This window comes from Dermacentor variabilis, chromosome 7 (assembly GCF_050947875.1).
Source record: "Dermacentor variabilis isolate Ectoservices chromosome 7, ASM5094787v1, whole genome shotgun sequence".
Classification (NCBI taxonomy): Eukaryota; Metazoa; Arthropoda; class Arachnida; order Ixodida; family Ixodidae; genus Dermacentor; species Dermacentor variabilis.
Window position 1 is genome coordinate 87,632,506 of NC_134574.1, and position 15,414 is coordinate 87,647,919.

The 15,414-nt window shown below is 48.0% G+C and overlaps 1 protein-coding gene across 1 annotated transcript in view; it reads right to left on the minus strand.

Annotated features, from left to right (window-relative positions):
• The window catches only part of LOC142588732 (uncharacterized), a 50,763-nt gene that overhangs the window by 6,441 nt on the left and 28,908 nt on the right, over positions 1-15,414 (minus strand). Inside the window, exon 7 of the mRNA XM_075700548.1 lies at positions 9,318-9,459. Coding sequence (XP_075556663.1) covers positions 9,318-9,459 — 142 coding nt within the window. The remainder of the gene's footprint in view (positions 1-9,317; positions 9,460-15,414) is intronic.

Here is a 15,414-nt window from a genome sequence, read left to right on the forward strand (position 1 = left end):
ACCGTAACAGCAGCAGCGAGCGAGCGAAGTGACCGCGCGGTCTACCATTTCAACCCAAGAGCGGCGAGCACACAAAGCGACCGTACAAAGCACAGACTTGTCGGCCGACTCGAAGTGGCCCCCCCTCCCTCCCACGCTGCCTCTGCGCTTGCTTCCATATACGGAAGGCGAGATTCAGCCGCGATAATCAGTTACCCTTTCGCCCGGTCGCGAAATGCGCTGTTGCTGCAGCAGCAAAACGCCGCCCCCTCCCCATCCCTCCCTCTAATCCCCAACGGCTTTTCGCGATAGGGAAGCTTGCGCGTTTGCTCTCATCTTTCTTTCTTCGCGCGCGCCAGATTGAGCCGCGATCGTCGGCTTCCCTCGCGTGCTTTCTCTCGCACATACAGCATACAACGCGCGGCGACAGTGCTATCGTCCTTGGAGTTTACACGGAACACCACGGCGATGGTGACGGCAAAAATGCGCTTGCATTGTCCATATAAGTGCTACCGCAATAAAATAAATATTTCTTCTCGTCATGGAATGGCACATTCGCAGTGGCAATTACATAGTTGCTGAAGTTGGCGTCCAATACGTTCATTGAAGAGCAACACATACCGAGTGACACATACAAAACGCTACAAGTCAGCGTGGAAGCAGTTAATTGAAGAGTGGTACATACTCATGCCGCATACCCAGCCGCGCATGAATCACTGCAGATGAGTAGCTAGGTAGGTACCGTTGTTCGAAGGAATTAACTCCAACGCCGACTCGGAGCACTGGGTATGTGCTAATAGGTCTGTGCTGTTCTTCAATAAACCTCTTTGATCCAAACTTCAGTCACTCGGTATGTGCCAGTAGGCGTGCCCCGCTTTAAGTTAACGTCCTTGAAGCCAACTTGGGTAACTTGGTATGGGAATATGCCGCTCTCAGTGACGAACAAGATGCCTTCATTTCCTGGGATGCTGAGCAGAATCGAACCTACGTCACAAGGAGGATTCCTCAAGGACAGCAACCCGACGCATTATCAGTTACGCCACAAATGCACTGGTTATGTGTCGCTTTCGATGAACGCCCTTCCCGCTAGCTCTTTAGCGAGCTGCGCCACGAATGCAATGGGTACGTGCCGCTCTTCAATAGGCTTCTCGCCAACTCGGCTCACTGAGTGTGTGCCACTGAGTGTGCGGCACGCGAGGGAATAATTTTCCACGTTCGCAGTCAGCGGTGCGCCATTTCTCTCGTCTCGGAGGCTACGTGCCAACTTCTGGGCAGCGCCCATAGATTGCGCAGCGTGTCAAGAATGGAGCGCGAGAGGAGCCCGGTTGCCGCATGACGCGTTTCTCAGCGTTCGCACCCACCGGTGCGCCGTGCATTTCGGAGGCCAAGCGCAGGCTTCGCGGTGGCGCCGCAATATGGTACCGAGTGTTCTTAGGGAAGCGTGGAAGAGGGGTACCGGAAAAGGGTCATAAATAACTCGTTTCGATGGTGACGTCAGGCCGCGTCGCTATACTGATTCAATGCAAGAAGCATTACCGTCGACGGTCATGGTAACTTGGGTTCTGCCGATTTTTTTTTTTTACTCGTGGGGTCAAAAGAATATCGGCCACCTCTGCTTGCTCTCTAATCCACACCGTTGCCTTTCTGTGTATTAACGTCACGCGTAACTTCTCAAGCTTCTTTTTTACCTCCAAGTTTCTGTGTGATATGTTAGACCCCTTATGTTTCCGTAAATCATACGTAGATACCCACATAATATATATAATATCCAAATCATATAATCGACATATTAGTACAGTGAAGTCTCGCATAAAAACTTTGTATGAGCGAATATATTGTCCCGTGGTAGTGACGGTAAAGAACACAGTAGCGAAAATAATTTTTTTGGTGAACCTGTGCCGACAAAAAGAGGCTACACCTAAAGCACAAACATAGCGGCGAACACAGTCGGCGATCGTCGAAACCTGCACAGCGGGTCAAGGGCGTCAGCTTTTATGCATGAGCCATCGAACGTTCCAGAGTAATCGCTGGTGCCCGCGTGTCTTCCAGAATGTTCTACACCACTCGCGTCGCGCATACGGGCAATCTGATTACACAAGCTTCGGCGACGACAACGGATAGAACCATCAATAACATTCCAGAAACTTTCGAGACATGCAGGCGCGTCAAGCGCTGAGCGATAACATTTGTTACACGGTGAAAAGCGCTCACCCATAAAAAATAAGTTCAGGAGTCAATGCCCCCATCTCAAAAGGCATCGTGCCGATGCTACAAACATAACAGGCGAGTGACACACATAAGGACGCTTATTAAACAAAAGTAACAAAAGAACGAAGTAACAAAATCAAAGGTAATACAATCCGAAAAAAAGCCCAAAGTTGAGCTATACAAAGTCCCACAGTTCATTAGCGCGGGTACAACGTCTTAACCGCACAACATCGACTACTTTGGGTCGTGAGCGGCGCCGTTGTGATAGAGAAATGCCGTCTGGCACGACGTCATAGACGAGTGCGCCCGTACATCGTATGATCTTGTATAGGTCCGAAATAGCGGCGTAAAAGCATCTCGCTAAGTCTTCGTCGGCGTATGGGGGTCCAAACCCAAACATGGCATCCGGGCTGGTACTCGACGTAGCGTCGTCGGAGGTTGTAGTGTCGGCTGTCGGTCGTTCGCTGGTTCTCGATCCGCAGACGGGCGAGCTGTCGGGCTTCCGCGCACTGAATATAGGCGGCGACGTCAATATTCTCTTCGTCGCAGACGTGCGGTAGCATGGCGTCGAGAGTAGTCGCCGGGTTCTTGCCTTGAACCAGCTTGAACGGCGTGATCTGTGTTGTTTCTTGCTCCGCCGTGTTGTAAGCAAAGGGTACGTATAGCAGGACCGCGGCCCATCATTGTACTCGACGTCGACATACATTGCTAGCATGTCGGTGAGAGCCTTGTTCAGGCGCTCCGTGAGACCACTCGTCTGCGGGTGGTAGGCAGTTGCCCTCCTGTGGCTTGTCTGGCTGTATTGCAGAATGGCTTGGGCGAGCTCCGCTGTACAGGCCGTTCCTCTGCCGGTGATGAGGACTTCTGGGGCACCATGTCACAGAAGGATGTTCTCGACGAAAAATTTCGCCATTCGGCTGCGCTACCTTTCGGCAGAGCTTTAGTTTCAGCGAAGCGGGTGAGGTTGTGCGTCTTTATGACGATCCACTTATTTCCGAATGTTGACGTCGGAAACGGTCGCAACAAATCCATCCCGATCTGCTTAAAAGGTCGGCAAGGAGGCTTGGTCGGCTGTAGTAATCCCGCTGGCCTTGTCGGTGGTGTCTTGCGTCGCTGACAGTCTCGGCATGTCTTGACGTAGCGGGCGACGTTGGCGGTTAGGCGCGGCTATCAGTAGTTATCGCTGATAACCACTGCAGTCACTCTGCTAATCTTTGTAGTCTTCTGACAAATACTTCGTACAAGTGGTGACATTATACAAGTGGCGACCTTTCTCAAAAGCAGACACGCGAATATTCGTCGTTTTCTGGTGCGTCAGGCCTTAAAACCCGCAAGGAAAGATCACTAGAAGCGCTTTGAGCGCCTTCGTCCCGTTGTCTGCTTCAAAAGCCAGTGTGCTCACTTCTGCAGTTTGCGGGGCTGTTCGCCAGCACGTCGCTGACGCGCCGCTTGCGCCTTACGACGGCAGCCCGGTGCCTATAAGAATCGCCAGCCGCCGCGTTCCGGTTCTTTTTACAGTGCTGACCAATTGTCCCCGCGACCTTGTCCTCGGAATATAGACTTTCTCACGGCGCATTTCACTCTGATCGACTCTTCCGCTGGTACCCTTGGCCTCGAACGTCCTCTTCTGCCGCATATTTGTGCCAAACTTCCGAACAATTTCAGTACGACCGCCTTCGTCCGCCTACTACCTTAAGATTGTAGTTTTGTCGATTTGTTGTGATGTTTCCCTCTGCTCGATGATGAAAACGTCGTCGCACATGTTCCCGGTGGCCTTTTGATGCGCAATATCACTGTGCCCCACTCCGTCCTAACTGTCGCTGAAAACCGAACATACCTCCTCGTCGTGAATTTTGGCCTGACAAAGTAAGTTCTACACTAAGGCATATCGGTGCCACGCTGCGTGCTATAGCAAATCGCCGCTTCACGACTTTTTCAGTAGACGTCTGCTCTGATTGTTCAGCATGTCTACGGGATGCAAGTTGCCGTGGATTAAGGAAAAAGAAGGCAGGGAGCACACTGCAACGCGGTTGAAACCAATTAAGCCTGGTGGCCGAACACTTGATCACACGTCAAAGTGCTTCGTTGGCTTTAGGGCTCCCGCTCTGCAGGCAGAGCCATGGCAGGGCGGTTGAAGAACCATGCAAGAAATAGCATATAAGAAGCTGAACGCACCCAATAAAAGCTACTGCCATAGCTACTACTAACCAAACATCTAAGCAAATATCGATTTTTGTTCCATGATCTCGACGCAAGAGGTCGCTTGTTGGGTCACCACTGCGGCTTCTGGGAGCATTCGCTTACCAAGGCTGGCTGCGTGACATGATGCTCCGTCCTATATTTTTTCTTCCTCTATGCAAGCTGCCTAAATGCCACACTTAATTCAATTATTGCTGCGAACCTATTGCCAGAACAATCAGCAGCTCTATAGCGCCTTTTGTTTCCTACCGTGACATCTTCTACCTCAACAATCGACAATTGGGTCAGGCTACACTTGTTAAGCATCATACAGCAACTAGCATACTGGTGATGCTAGTCTCATTTAGCGCAGGCCCTGTCGAGTTTCTGCATCAGAGCGTCAGGTTATTCAAGATGAAGTGAACAAGATGCTTCCCAAAGGCATTGTTGAACCCTCGTCGAGCCCTTTGGCATCGCCAATGGGCGATGCCAAAGGCCACGTGGCATTTTTGCGCAGATTATAGTAATACAAACCGAATTCCCCAAAATAACCTCTACCTCTTGCCTCGCATTGACAACGCCCTCGATTGTCTTCACGGTGCTAACCTCTTGTCATCAATACACGTCGGTCTAGTTATTGGCAGATCTCTGTGGACTAATAGGACCGAGAAAAGACCGTGTTCGTCACCCCTGATGGCCTATGTCAATGCAGTTGTCATTCGGTCTATGCAACGCCACAGCAACATTCGAACGTATGATGCACTCGTCAATGGTTCAAATGGTCAACATGCCTTTGCTACCTAGACAATGTTCTCGTATTTTCATCTACATTTCAGACACACCTTGAGCGTTTATGAGCGATTCGTAAGTATTCCACACGGCTGGGCTACAACTGAGTTCAGCGAAGTGTAACTTCGGTTACCGGCAGTTTACAGTGCTGGGCCACCTCGTCCACGCTTCCGGTATTCAGGCAGAACCGGAGAAAATTCATGCTGTCAGTCTTTTCCTGTACCTAAGTCTGTCAAAGACGTCCGAAGTTTCGTAGGGACTATGTCCCTACTTCCGACAATTCGTGAAAGATTTCCGCAGCGATTGCCCGACCACTTACTGACCTGAAGAAGGGTTCGCCGTTTAATTGGGGCCCTGCTCAAACTGCTGCTTTTGCCCACCTCACCAAGATTCTCACCACGCCACCTATGCTGACCCACTATGAACCGTCCTATTCTACAGAAGTCCATACCGATGCCAGTGGTCACGGGATTGGAGCCGTCTTAGCCTGACACACGGGGACATGATCGTGTTATTGCCTACGCAAGCCGCCTCCTCACAGCATTTCAGCGCAACTATTCGATTACAGAGCGTGAATGCCTGGCTCTCATCTGGGCGGTTTCCAAATTCCGCCCGTACTTGTGCCGCGCGCACTTCTCTGTAATCACGGGCCATCCGCGTCCTTCTCGCTTTCGTCACTTGGCATGGTAGTTGGGCTGTGTGGCTACAAGAATATTCCTATACAGTAGTGTACAAGTGGGGCCGCCTACCAAAACGTAGACTATCAAATTATCCACTCGATGAACCACCCGCCATTCATGACACCGATACCGACGCTTGCGTTTTCCTCGTTTCTCAACTGTTCCACGTCGTCGACGTGCAACGCGGTGATGCCACCTTACGCATCATCATTTATCACTTGGTATCTTCGCCTTCCGTTACGTCCCTTCACTTGTTTGTCCTCCGGGATGGTGTATTATAAAGCCAAAACTTTTGCCCCGACGGTCCTGCCCTTCTCCTCGTCATTCCTAAGCACCTCCTTTACGTTGTTCTCGATAAGTTCACGGCTTATCAACTGCCGGTCACCTCGGCGTCTCCCGCAGTCACGAACGGATTCACCGACGTTACTTTTAGCCAGGCCTTGTCCGCTCTGTTCGGAAATTCGCTGCGGCGTGTGAGAAATGCCAGAACCAAGAAACACTATGGAGGCTCCCTGCCGGGTGCCTTCAACCGCTCGACGTCCCGTCGCAGCCGTTCTTACGCGTTCGCTTAGACTTACTTGGCCCTTTCCCTTTATCCGCGTCTAGCAACAAGTGGGTCAATGTGGCGACAGATTACGCCACGTGGTACACAATCGTCAGAGCGCTTCCAAGAAGCTGCGCTAGGGATGTCGCTGATCTTTTACACAACGTCATTTTACAACACTCACTGATCGTGGCCGGACATTTCTTTCTAAAGTCCACGCCGACATCCTGAAATCCTGCTTAACCAGGCACAAGCTGACTACGTCTTACCATCCACAAACTAATAGTCTCTCTTAGCGGCTGAATCGAACCCTGAGAGACATGCTTGCAAAATGTTTCCTCCAATCATACTGATTGAGACCTTGCTCCACCCTATGTCACATATGTCTATAATTCTTCGCGCCGCGACATTAACGGTTATTCCCCGCTCTTTCTGTCATCCAGCCGAAAACCAACATTGTCGCTGGATGCATCCCTTCCATCCGCCGCAGCAAAGGCCATCGAATATGCACTTGACGCCATCACCAGAGTAGCCCAAGTACGCAATATTCCCCACGATCGCCTCTTGACCTCCCTAGAGAACCAAAGGTACTTGTACGATCGACGACACAGAGACGTGCAATTTTCGCCTGGGTCCCTGGTACCCCTGTGGTCCCCGACCACAGGAGTACGTTGGGATGTCCGAAAAGCTCCTGTCTCGGTACACAGGCCGTGCCGTGCGTGCCGTGACCCCCGTTAGGTATGAAATTGCCCAAGTCAATGCCAGTGCTTCATCTGTCCCGCATTCCACTGACGTTATGCATGTCGCACGCCTGAAACCTTATTTCTCTCCGATTAACACCGACATCTAGACGCACCGGGGCGGTGCCTCTGCATGCCGCCAGGGATAATGCTACATGCATATTGCGTGCTTCTTTCGGATGATCCGAGTGGGCATCCCGACGAAGAAGACGAACTGCTCCGGGGTCTCGAGCTGTCGGCTGAACTGGCCAGCGCTGCAGTTACTTTTGTAAATATACATTGTAAAGAGGCTTCACTGTTTCAACTTCGTTCGCTTAATAATATACTACTATTGCATATGATACTTACTGGTGTTTTGCGATAAAGGATCTTGGGCGGATTTCATGGAAAGACATCGTAGGGACCCATCATGCAGAGCCGCTTCGTGTAACTGGGGGTTCACTCAGGCGTCAAAGTTGTATCGCAACAAAAAAAGAACGAAGGGAAAAAATAACAAAAGACCGCCCCATAGTCTGCCTAGTAGCACATGAGGCCAATTAGAGCTCACGATATGGCTGTATTTGACCGCGTCCTGAATATCCCCGTTTATTTCCTTTGCACTAGGTACAGCTCAGACGTGTTCTGGAGAACACACAGTGTATATATATGCATGGTATTAAGCAAAACAAAACCCGAAATGCCACCCTTCAGTGAGAATTTCACTGACAACGAAGTATCATTTTGGTTGGAAGAGCCAGCAACACCGCGGTTCAAGAGCTGCACATTCAAAACACAGGGATTATGAGATGTTTCCGGCTTGACACTTGCTTCCGGTGCATGCAGCCCTCGAAAGCATTGCCGTCGAGATTTGTTTATGTTTCTCCAAGGAAGTGGGCCCTGGGCGCTGGACTTGGACACCCCCTATATAAACGAAACACTCAGTGGTCAATTCAAAGGGCGGCAGCAGCTTGATTCGAACGCTGCGTGCAGCGGCCTTGGGGAGATTGCAGAAGGGACAAGTCTGCGCACACTCCGCCCACCCATGAATATGACTCTCAGTACAGCTATTATGTGGATACATGCTACTACACAAGAAAAAGAAATGGCAGAAACAACATTTCATTGATCATTTGCCCGTGGCCTGTAAAGCGGCGTCGACCTAATAGACTTCTCTCTCCCCCCACCCCCACCCCGCTTTGTGTCTTCCTTCCGCGCGCTCTGCACCGGATAGCTGAGCTTCCCTAGGCAGGAATTTTCCGTGCCAGGCCTTATGGCAAAACACTGAAAAATAATTGAGGGGCGGTTAACGGTAAATACGAGAGAAATGCGTGAGGGTTATGTCGCACATCCTTGAGGTCACGGTTGCATGATTTAAACCAGATTGCGAAGCGTTGTTCGAGAGCTCACTCGGCACGTTTTACGTCAAAGAGGAGCGAACTGCAACTTAACCCCGTATTCATAAATGCGCGTTAACTTGAAGCCATGCTTGACTTGGATCTAAATGACACCTGGCATGAACGTGCCCAAGACGCTCATTGTGTTTTCTGCGGCTCGTTCACGTCAGGCGTTATTTGGAATCAAGTCCAGCATGGGCTTCAAGTTAAGATGCATTTAGGAATGCGAGAGTTAGTGGTCCGAAACAGGCCACCATCAGTCGCATGCATGCATGCATGCATGCATGCATGCATACATACATACATACATACATACATACTTACATACATACATACATACATACATACATACATACATACATACATACATACTTACATACATACATACATACATACATACATACATACATACATACATACATACATACATACATACATACATACATACATACATACATACATACATACATACATACACATACATACATACACACACATACATACATACATACATACACATCCACACACACACGCGCGCGCGCGCGCGCGCGCGCGCTTTCCTAAGTTTTTTTGTCACCTCTCGACCTCCTTGAAGTGACCGGCTTCCCACTGTTCACACCTTCACTTTTTATAATTTGACACATCTAGTCCTAACACTTAATAAGCAGCATCAACTTCAGAAGCCGAATGGAGAAATAGCGTACATACATATAATCTGGAGGCCCGCTTCCGTTCTAGGCGACAGCTGGCTCAGCGGAGCATGCACAGAGCGGGCGCATCTGGAACATATCGCAAAGAACCACTCCCAGCAGCCTGATAGACGCACCTGCAAGGACTGTCGGACGAGGTAGCGCACCACATCGAAGAACCGTGCTGCTTTCATCAGCTGCGCGATGTCGAGGTACTTCAGCGCATCGTTCAGCGCGTCCTCCAGTATCACTGGCTCTGACATGAACTTGTAGCAGGTGCTGCGAGCGGGCAAGGAACGGGCGCAGTTGGTTAGAAGAGCGAGCGGATGTTTTATAATTCACTTCGGAGAGAGATAAAACTCCTTAAGAGAAGCTTTAGCTCGGGTCTAACTCGGACGCGGCGTATTCAAATACATGTAAAATGCAAAAACATTTTCTGAGATACATACCCCTACCCCGATTTTAATTAATTTTTTTGCATTTGAGAAAGTTAAATTCTAGTGACTGTTGGAAGCGGAATTTCGATTTCGAGTCTAATTTTTGTTAACAAGATTTTCAAAAATTTAAAAGTAAAAAAAATAGACGCACCCATGTTATAAATTAATAGATCTGCATCAATTACGCGGTTCTGTAAACAGCATCCACTATGTCATTGAAAGCGCACAAATTTCATCTGTCATTTTATATCTTAGGCGAATTTGTTACGTTGTGCACGTGGGTTCCGCGAAATTTGTATTTCCATTTTACTAAATTTTTTGACATCCATGCGTAACATATAAATTTTGTCCGTTTTGATGAACTGTTAGATGCAATTCACATAATTGTGATTTAATTTTTCATTGTTGAGTTAGAATGTTGTAAACGTCGTAGTTGCGTTCTCCGAAAATTTTCAATTTTTGCTACCTTTTAATAAAGAATTGGCGACCTAAGTCAGGAACTCTAAAGCAACAGTCAATAGATTTTGAATTTTCTTTTGAATGCAACAAACCTCGTCAAATTTGATGCCGTTCGTTGCCGAGAAAAACGAATTCTCCTTTTACATGATTTATATAGGAGCACCCGAGCTAAAGCTTCCTCTTAAAGCCCTTAGTTACTTATACTTGGTAGAAACACAGTTTGAGCACATTCATTGCATCTTCACAATCATTAAATACACACGAGAGCAAAAGGGGGGCCGAATTCACAAAGTTTTTCGTTCGTAAGTACTGCTTTCCATTGGCCGGCTTCCTAAAAATATATCGGTCATTGCTCTGGCAGAAATCTTTGGCGTGCAAGTGTGTGTATATTTTTGTGTTTTCTTGTTTGTGTGAACACGAGCGCAGATTTGGAATCCCATATCTTTAAGCGAGTCTTTCTACATCTGCGAATATGGATTCCATGCCTGAACACGAAGTGCGGAATAATTAGCAATTACTCGACGTGAACTGTACTGCGCAGCATAATCCACTTTAGAGATCTGCCTTGCACAAATGATTATTGTCAAAAGAAAGAAGCGACCCCGCTACGTGGCAACGTATACTAACGTCACTATAAATATTGGTAGTTGACCTCTTAACTCTTCTGAATAGCGCGCTTAGCAAATTTTAATTTTAATATGGTTAACTGCTGGAAGCGATATATAAATTCTGACGGTTGAGGGCGCTGCTCGCATGTCATCTCTAGTTACTGTATATGCTACCGTAGGTAGCAGAGTTGCGCGTAGGTCCGCCATCTTGCCTGAGAAGCAACCAAGTCTATGCGGCGAAGCCGCACTCCGTTTTTGCAGGCGACATGCCTAGCGTATCGTCGATCGACCGTGGGCGCTTTTGCATCGCTGTGCACCGCTTTTCCGCCTAATCGCAAACAAAGCGCATCGAAACAGCTGACTGGATTAGATTGTGAAGAAAAAGGCGCTGCCCTTTTTTAGCGCGCGGCATAAGATGCAGCGCGTATATTAGTTGTTTTTTGGACTTGCATTTCCATGTGCACTTTCTCCGCCCTAATAACGCATGGGCAATCGCGTATCTAGAATAGATTCTGTATTCTATATACGCCGATCAGATGCACCATTCGTGAACCGCGACGGTAACGATTAGATCGCACCGAATAAACTTAGGGAATATGGTGATCTTATTTTATAGATTCCGGAAATGCTACAAAAAGTTTTGTGCGAAAAAGCTACTTCACAAAGTAGTATAAGGTTCGAAATAACATAGCGTATTAAAAACTGGACAAACGTTAGTAATTGAGGTGAACAATCAGATACGTTAATAACTTTCATTCGCTTGAATACTGCTTGGCACTCAGGTTTTGTTTCAACAGAGATAAATACGCTACTAAGAGCAGTGCAGTGCTCTTTTAGCATGTAAACAGTAACAAAAAGCACCGAGCCGCAACTGCCTCTTTTTTTGGCAATAAAATCACAATGCGAATTTCAGAGAAAAAAACAAAAACACTAGTGTATGTGCGTGCAAATATTTTTATGTAGTGAGCTTTATCAAGTGGTGCTCTTTCACAAAGGGAACTGTACTAAATATAATGAGGCCCATACTTGCTTATGTGCCATAGCTCTCGACATGTAGCCAGTCTAAAATATTACAGGTCAATCAATGACCAACCATTGATATTTCGACTCTGGTACCCCATTAGATCTTGTGTAGGAACATATCCATCTACCAGCAAGCAATGCATATCAGCTACACTTGCAAGTGTGATTTCATTATGTGCCTTTTCACTGCAGGGATTCCAAAAGTAGCCTTCTGTGGGAGTGTGGCGAAAGTTTTTCTCACACGATTGACATAGCTACATTATAAGGAATAATTCAAAACACAGTTAGGCCCTTACCGTATGTTAAATGACGACATTCATTCCTCTTGCATCCTGCTTCACATAAGCTGTAGTAGATTAAATATATTTACTTAGTAGTAACCTCTTTCATATTCAGAAATAACCCAAGCAGTGCATAATCATGAAAATGTGAGCTGGCTTTTTTACGACACTTCGGTGAAAGCAGTGTGGTGCATCACATGCAGAAAACTGGTAATTCCAGCTAAATCTCCTGTATAACTCTACGTGCTTCCATTACTTTAAAAAAAATCCGGACTTGCAGTAGCTTTTAATATTCCAGCTGTGAATTTTTTAGCACAGCCCAAGAAAGCACGTAGCTGTTAGTCAAGCAATTTCATCTCATACACAGTTGACGCAATAGGCAGCTGACTGAAAATTTGTTTGTTCAGGTGTCTTTACCTGAACACCCTTCACAATAGTTTTACAAAGGAAGAAAAACAATTACTGCAGTAAGGTGTAACGAGGCAGGCCGACGAAACAAACGTGAGATGCGCTGCGCACGTTGCGTTGTTGCTACGCAGCTAGCACGCACGTGAACAGCGAACGGCAAGATCGGCCGGATTGGATTTGAATTTGACTGGTGATAACTTGTGTGAATCCAGTTCGCTGCAGCGGCGGCATCGGGAAATACAAAAATTGGCCCGAACATCTGTTTCTCCGCAATGCACGGTTGCTTGGCTACCACGTGATGACGTTCTGCCAATAGAGGCGCTAGCGGCGTGATAAAACAGACGCGCAACTCTGCTACCTGCGGTAGCACATACAGTAACTCTAGTCATCTCCTGTTCGCACGTGCGGACGCCCATTCACCAAGCAAACCGCCAAGCTCCATTTCTCGGAATCATGTCCTCGGCGCGGGAAAATGGCGGACATACAATAACCCGGAGTTTTTATCTTGCAAACAATTAGGCGTTTACTGCTACTTTAATATATTAAGATTTATTGTCAGGATCGCACATTATTGTCGTGATTGTTCAATAACATTTGACGCTTTTACTATTTTGGTTGGTCAAGAAAAAATTATTAGCATTGGTCGGCATTCAGCGAGTAATGGAAGCTCGTTTGGAATACCGTGATTTTCCTTACTATAGATACCAGAAACGGCTGTGACCTTAAAGCCGTCACGTTTTGGACACCGCTTATGAGGGGGAGCTCAGCCGATGGTAAGTTCGAATTTCATTTTCAAGTGAAACTTTCGTTGCCTACCATTCCTTTTGGGTGCGGTCTGTAGGTCGCAGGTCGGGCTCTCTACGAATCAATTTAACCTCACTATAAAAAAAAAAATCAGAGGACACCTAAGCACTTCTTATACGTTGTGAATGCGAAAGCATGAATGTCCAACTGAAAGCCGCTGAGCGTTCCTTTTAGTTATGAACTCGTTGGGTAGCGAGGGCTTGAGACACGTGGCTCGTTTTCATTTGGCCTTACCGAGGCGCAGTTAGAACGCCGGTGAGAACTTGCGTGGACAAGCGACGCCCAGATAATACAGGCATCCTAGAGCGAGAGCGACGGTGACGTGGCGTCGCGGCGATTCCTTCTCCCCTCAAGCAATACTGCGGCAGCAGTTGTTCCCTTTCGCCCGCTCTGCTTCGCCTAGGCGCGCTCGTGCTGTGGAGTCGCAGCCAATGAAAACTTAGGAACCGTTTCGCTGCTACAGACGACGGACGCCCGCTTTTTTGCTCAAAATATGATCCGTTTGACACAAAGAAAAGGAAGCGCGTCCGGTGGCGGGATTCGAACCTCAGCCCGCCAGTGCAGCAGCAGACCGATGCTCAACATCCACATGTGTAAGCAGTGCAAAATACGAGGTCAGAAGAAACGACACAACACAGCGCCTGTGTTGGTGACCTTCCTTCTTAAAAAGCTTGTTCTTGCAGTCGCGTCGTAGCACTACAGCCTGTTGCTTCTACGTAACTTGAGGCAAAGCGCAAGATAACACATGACTTTGTTGCACATGGTTACCCCATATATACCGTAGTATTACAAGAAGAAGAAAGACACCTTCACAACATAGATCCCGTTTCACCAAAATTATTGTACTATTGTATACAGATGAAGTAATCATGTGCAACAAAAATTCAGTTGTTACAAGCGCTGTGCCTTTGTTCCCTTCTGTTGTCCTTCGTGCTATGTTGCACTTTGCCTAAAGTTATGCAGTACCAACTAGCGCACCAGGCTGTTCTCTTGTCTCTACTGCAGCGCGCATGTTCCTGTCGTTGCATGCGGGGGTCATTCGTGCTGCCCGTGCTACTCGCGCTGCGTGTGCTCTTTCTCTCTCGGTACTCGCGGCGCTGGCGCTGTATGTTGAAGAGCAGCGAGCGCAGTGGTTGCGAAACGGCAGTGCGTAAACTACAGCGCTGTTTTCCTGAAAGTGTCCGACGCAGAATACCTTTCTCGCGACGGGGTCAAAGAAAAGCGAGCGTCTGCTGGCCCTGTTGTTTTGGTACGGCAGATAAAATGTAGACGTAAGACGTAATTACAAAGGTCAAGTATGTTACGCACATGAGCAACAACATCTTCTGTAACATCAAACTTGAAGTATATGTCAGTTCAATTCAATATAAGTCACAGTGCTTAGAAATGTGTGATAAAAAACGAGTACTGTTTGCATGTATCATTATGATGTCAAGCACGCTAATAACGTTCCTGGGGTGTTGGGTTCATGGAGTGGCATTCATATTTCTTGGTACTTGCATCTGTGAGCAAGCTATCACTTTTTTGTGCTAGTCTGCCTGAGTAACGTGGGTGGTTCTTTGGCAGAGAGAGAGAGAGAGAGAACAACTTTAGTGAAAATGCCTGCAGAGTCGGTTAGGCTCCCTCCACGCAGGGAGGACAAGCTTTTACCGCGACGCGGCCACTACGTCAGTCTTGTGCATTGTGCTCCTCGAGGTCTTGGTTCCTCGCTACTTCCGCGGATCCGAGAGGGCCGCCGCCCCCTTCCTGGGGGTGCTGCCCCCCTTCTCCTCGGTTTCGCGAGGTCGCTGCCTCTCTAGAGCTGCCGAGACCTGCTGGACGGCCTTGAGTTCTGTATCTTGGTCATCGCTCCTCGTTGCAGCCTCTAGCTGCGGCGGGATCGTCGTCTTCTCGCTGGCTTCTCCTGGATTTATACTACAGTCCCAAAGGATGTGAGCCGCGGTGGCTCTCTCCTTAGCGCACAGTCTACACAGGTCACTCGCGTACACGCTTTGGCAACATCCGATTTCAATGACTTTGCAGACAACAGTCACATGTCCTACATCAAAGAAATTATTGTGCGATCATAACGTCGTTACGCGCTGAAAAAAAATTCACGCAGAAACTCCTCTGGGAGTTGTCTAAGCATACGTAAGAATAGTGCCGCCTGCTCATGTCCACGTAGCCCGGTGTCATTATAACTATAATGATCAGTGTAAACGACAGCGCTGCGGT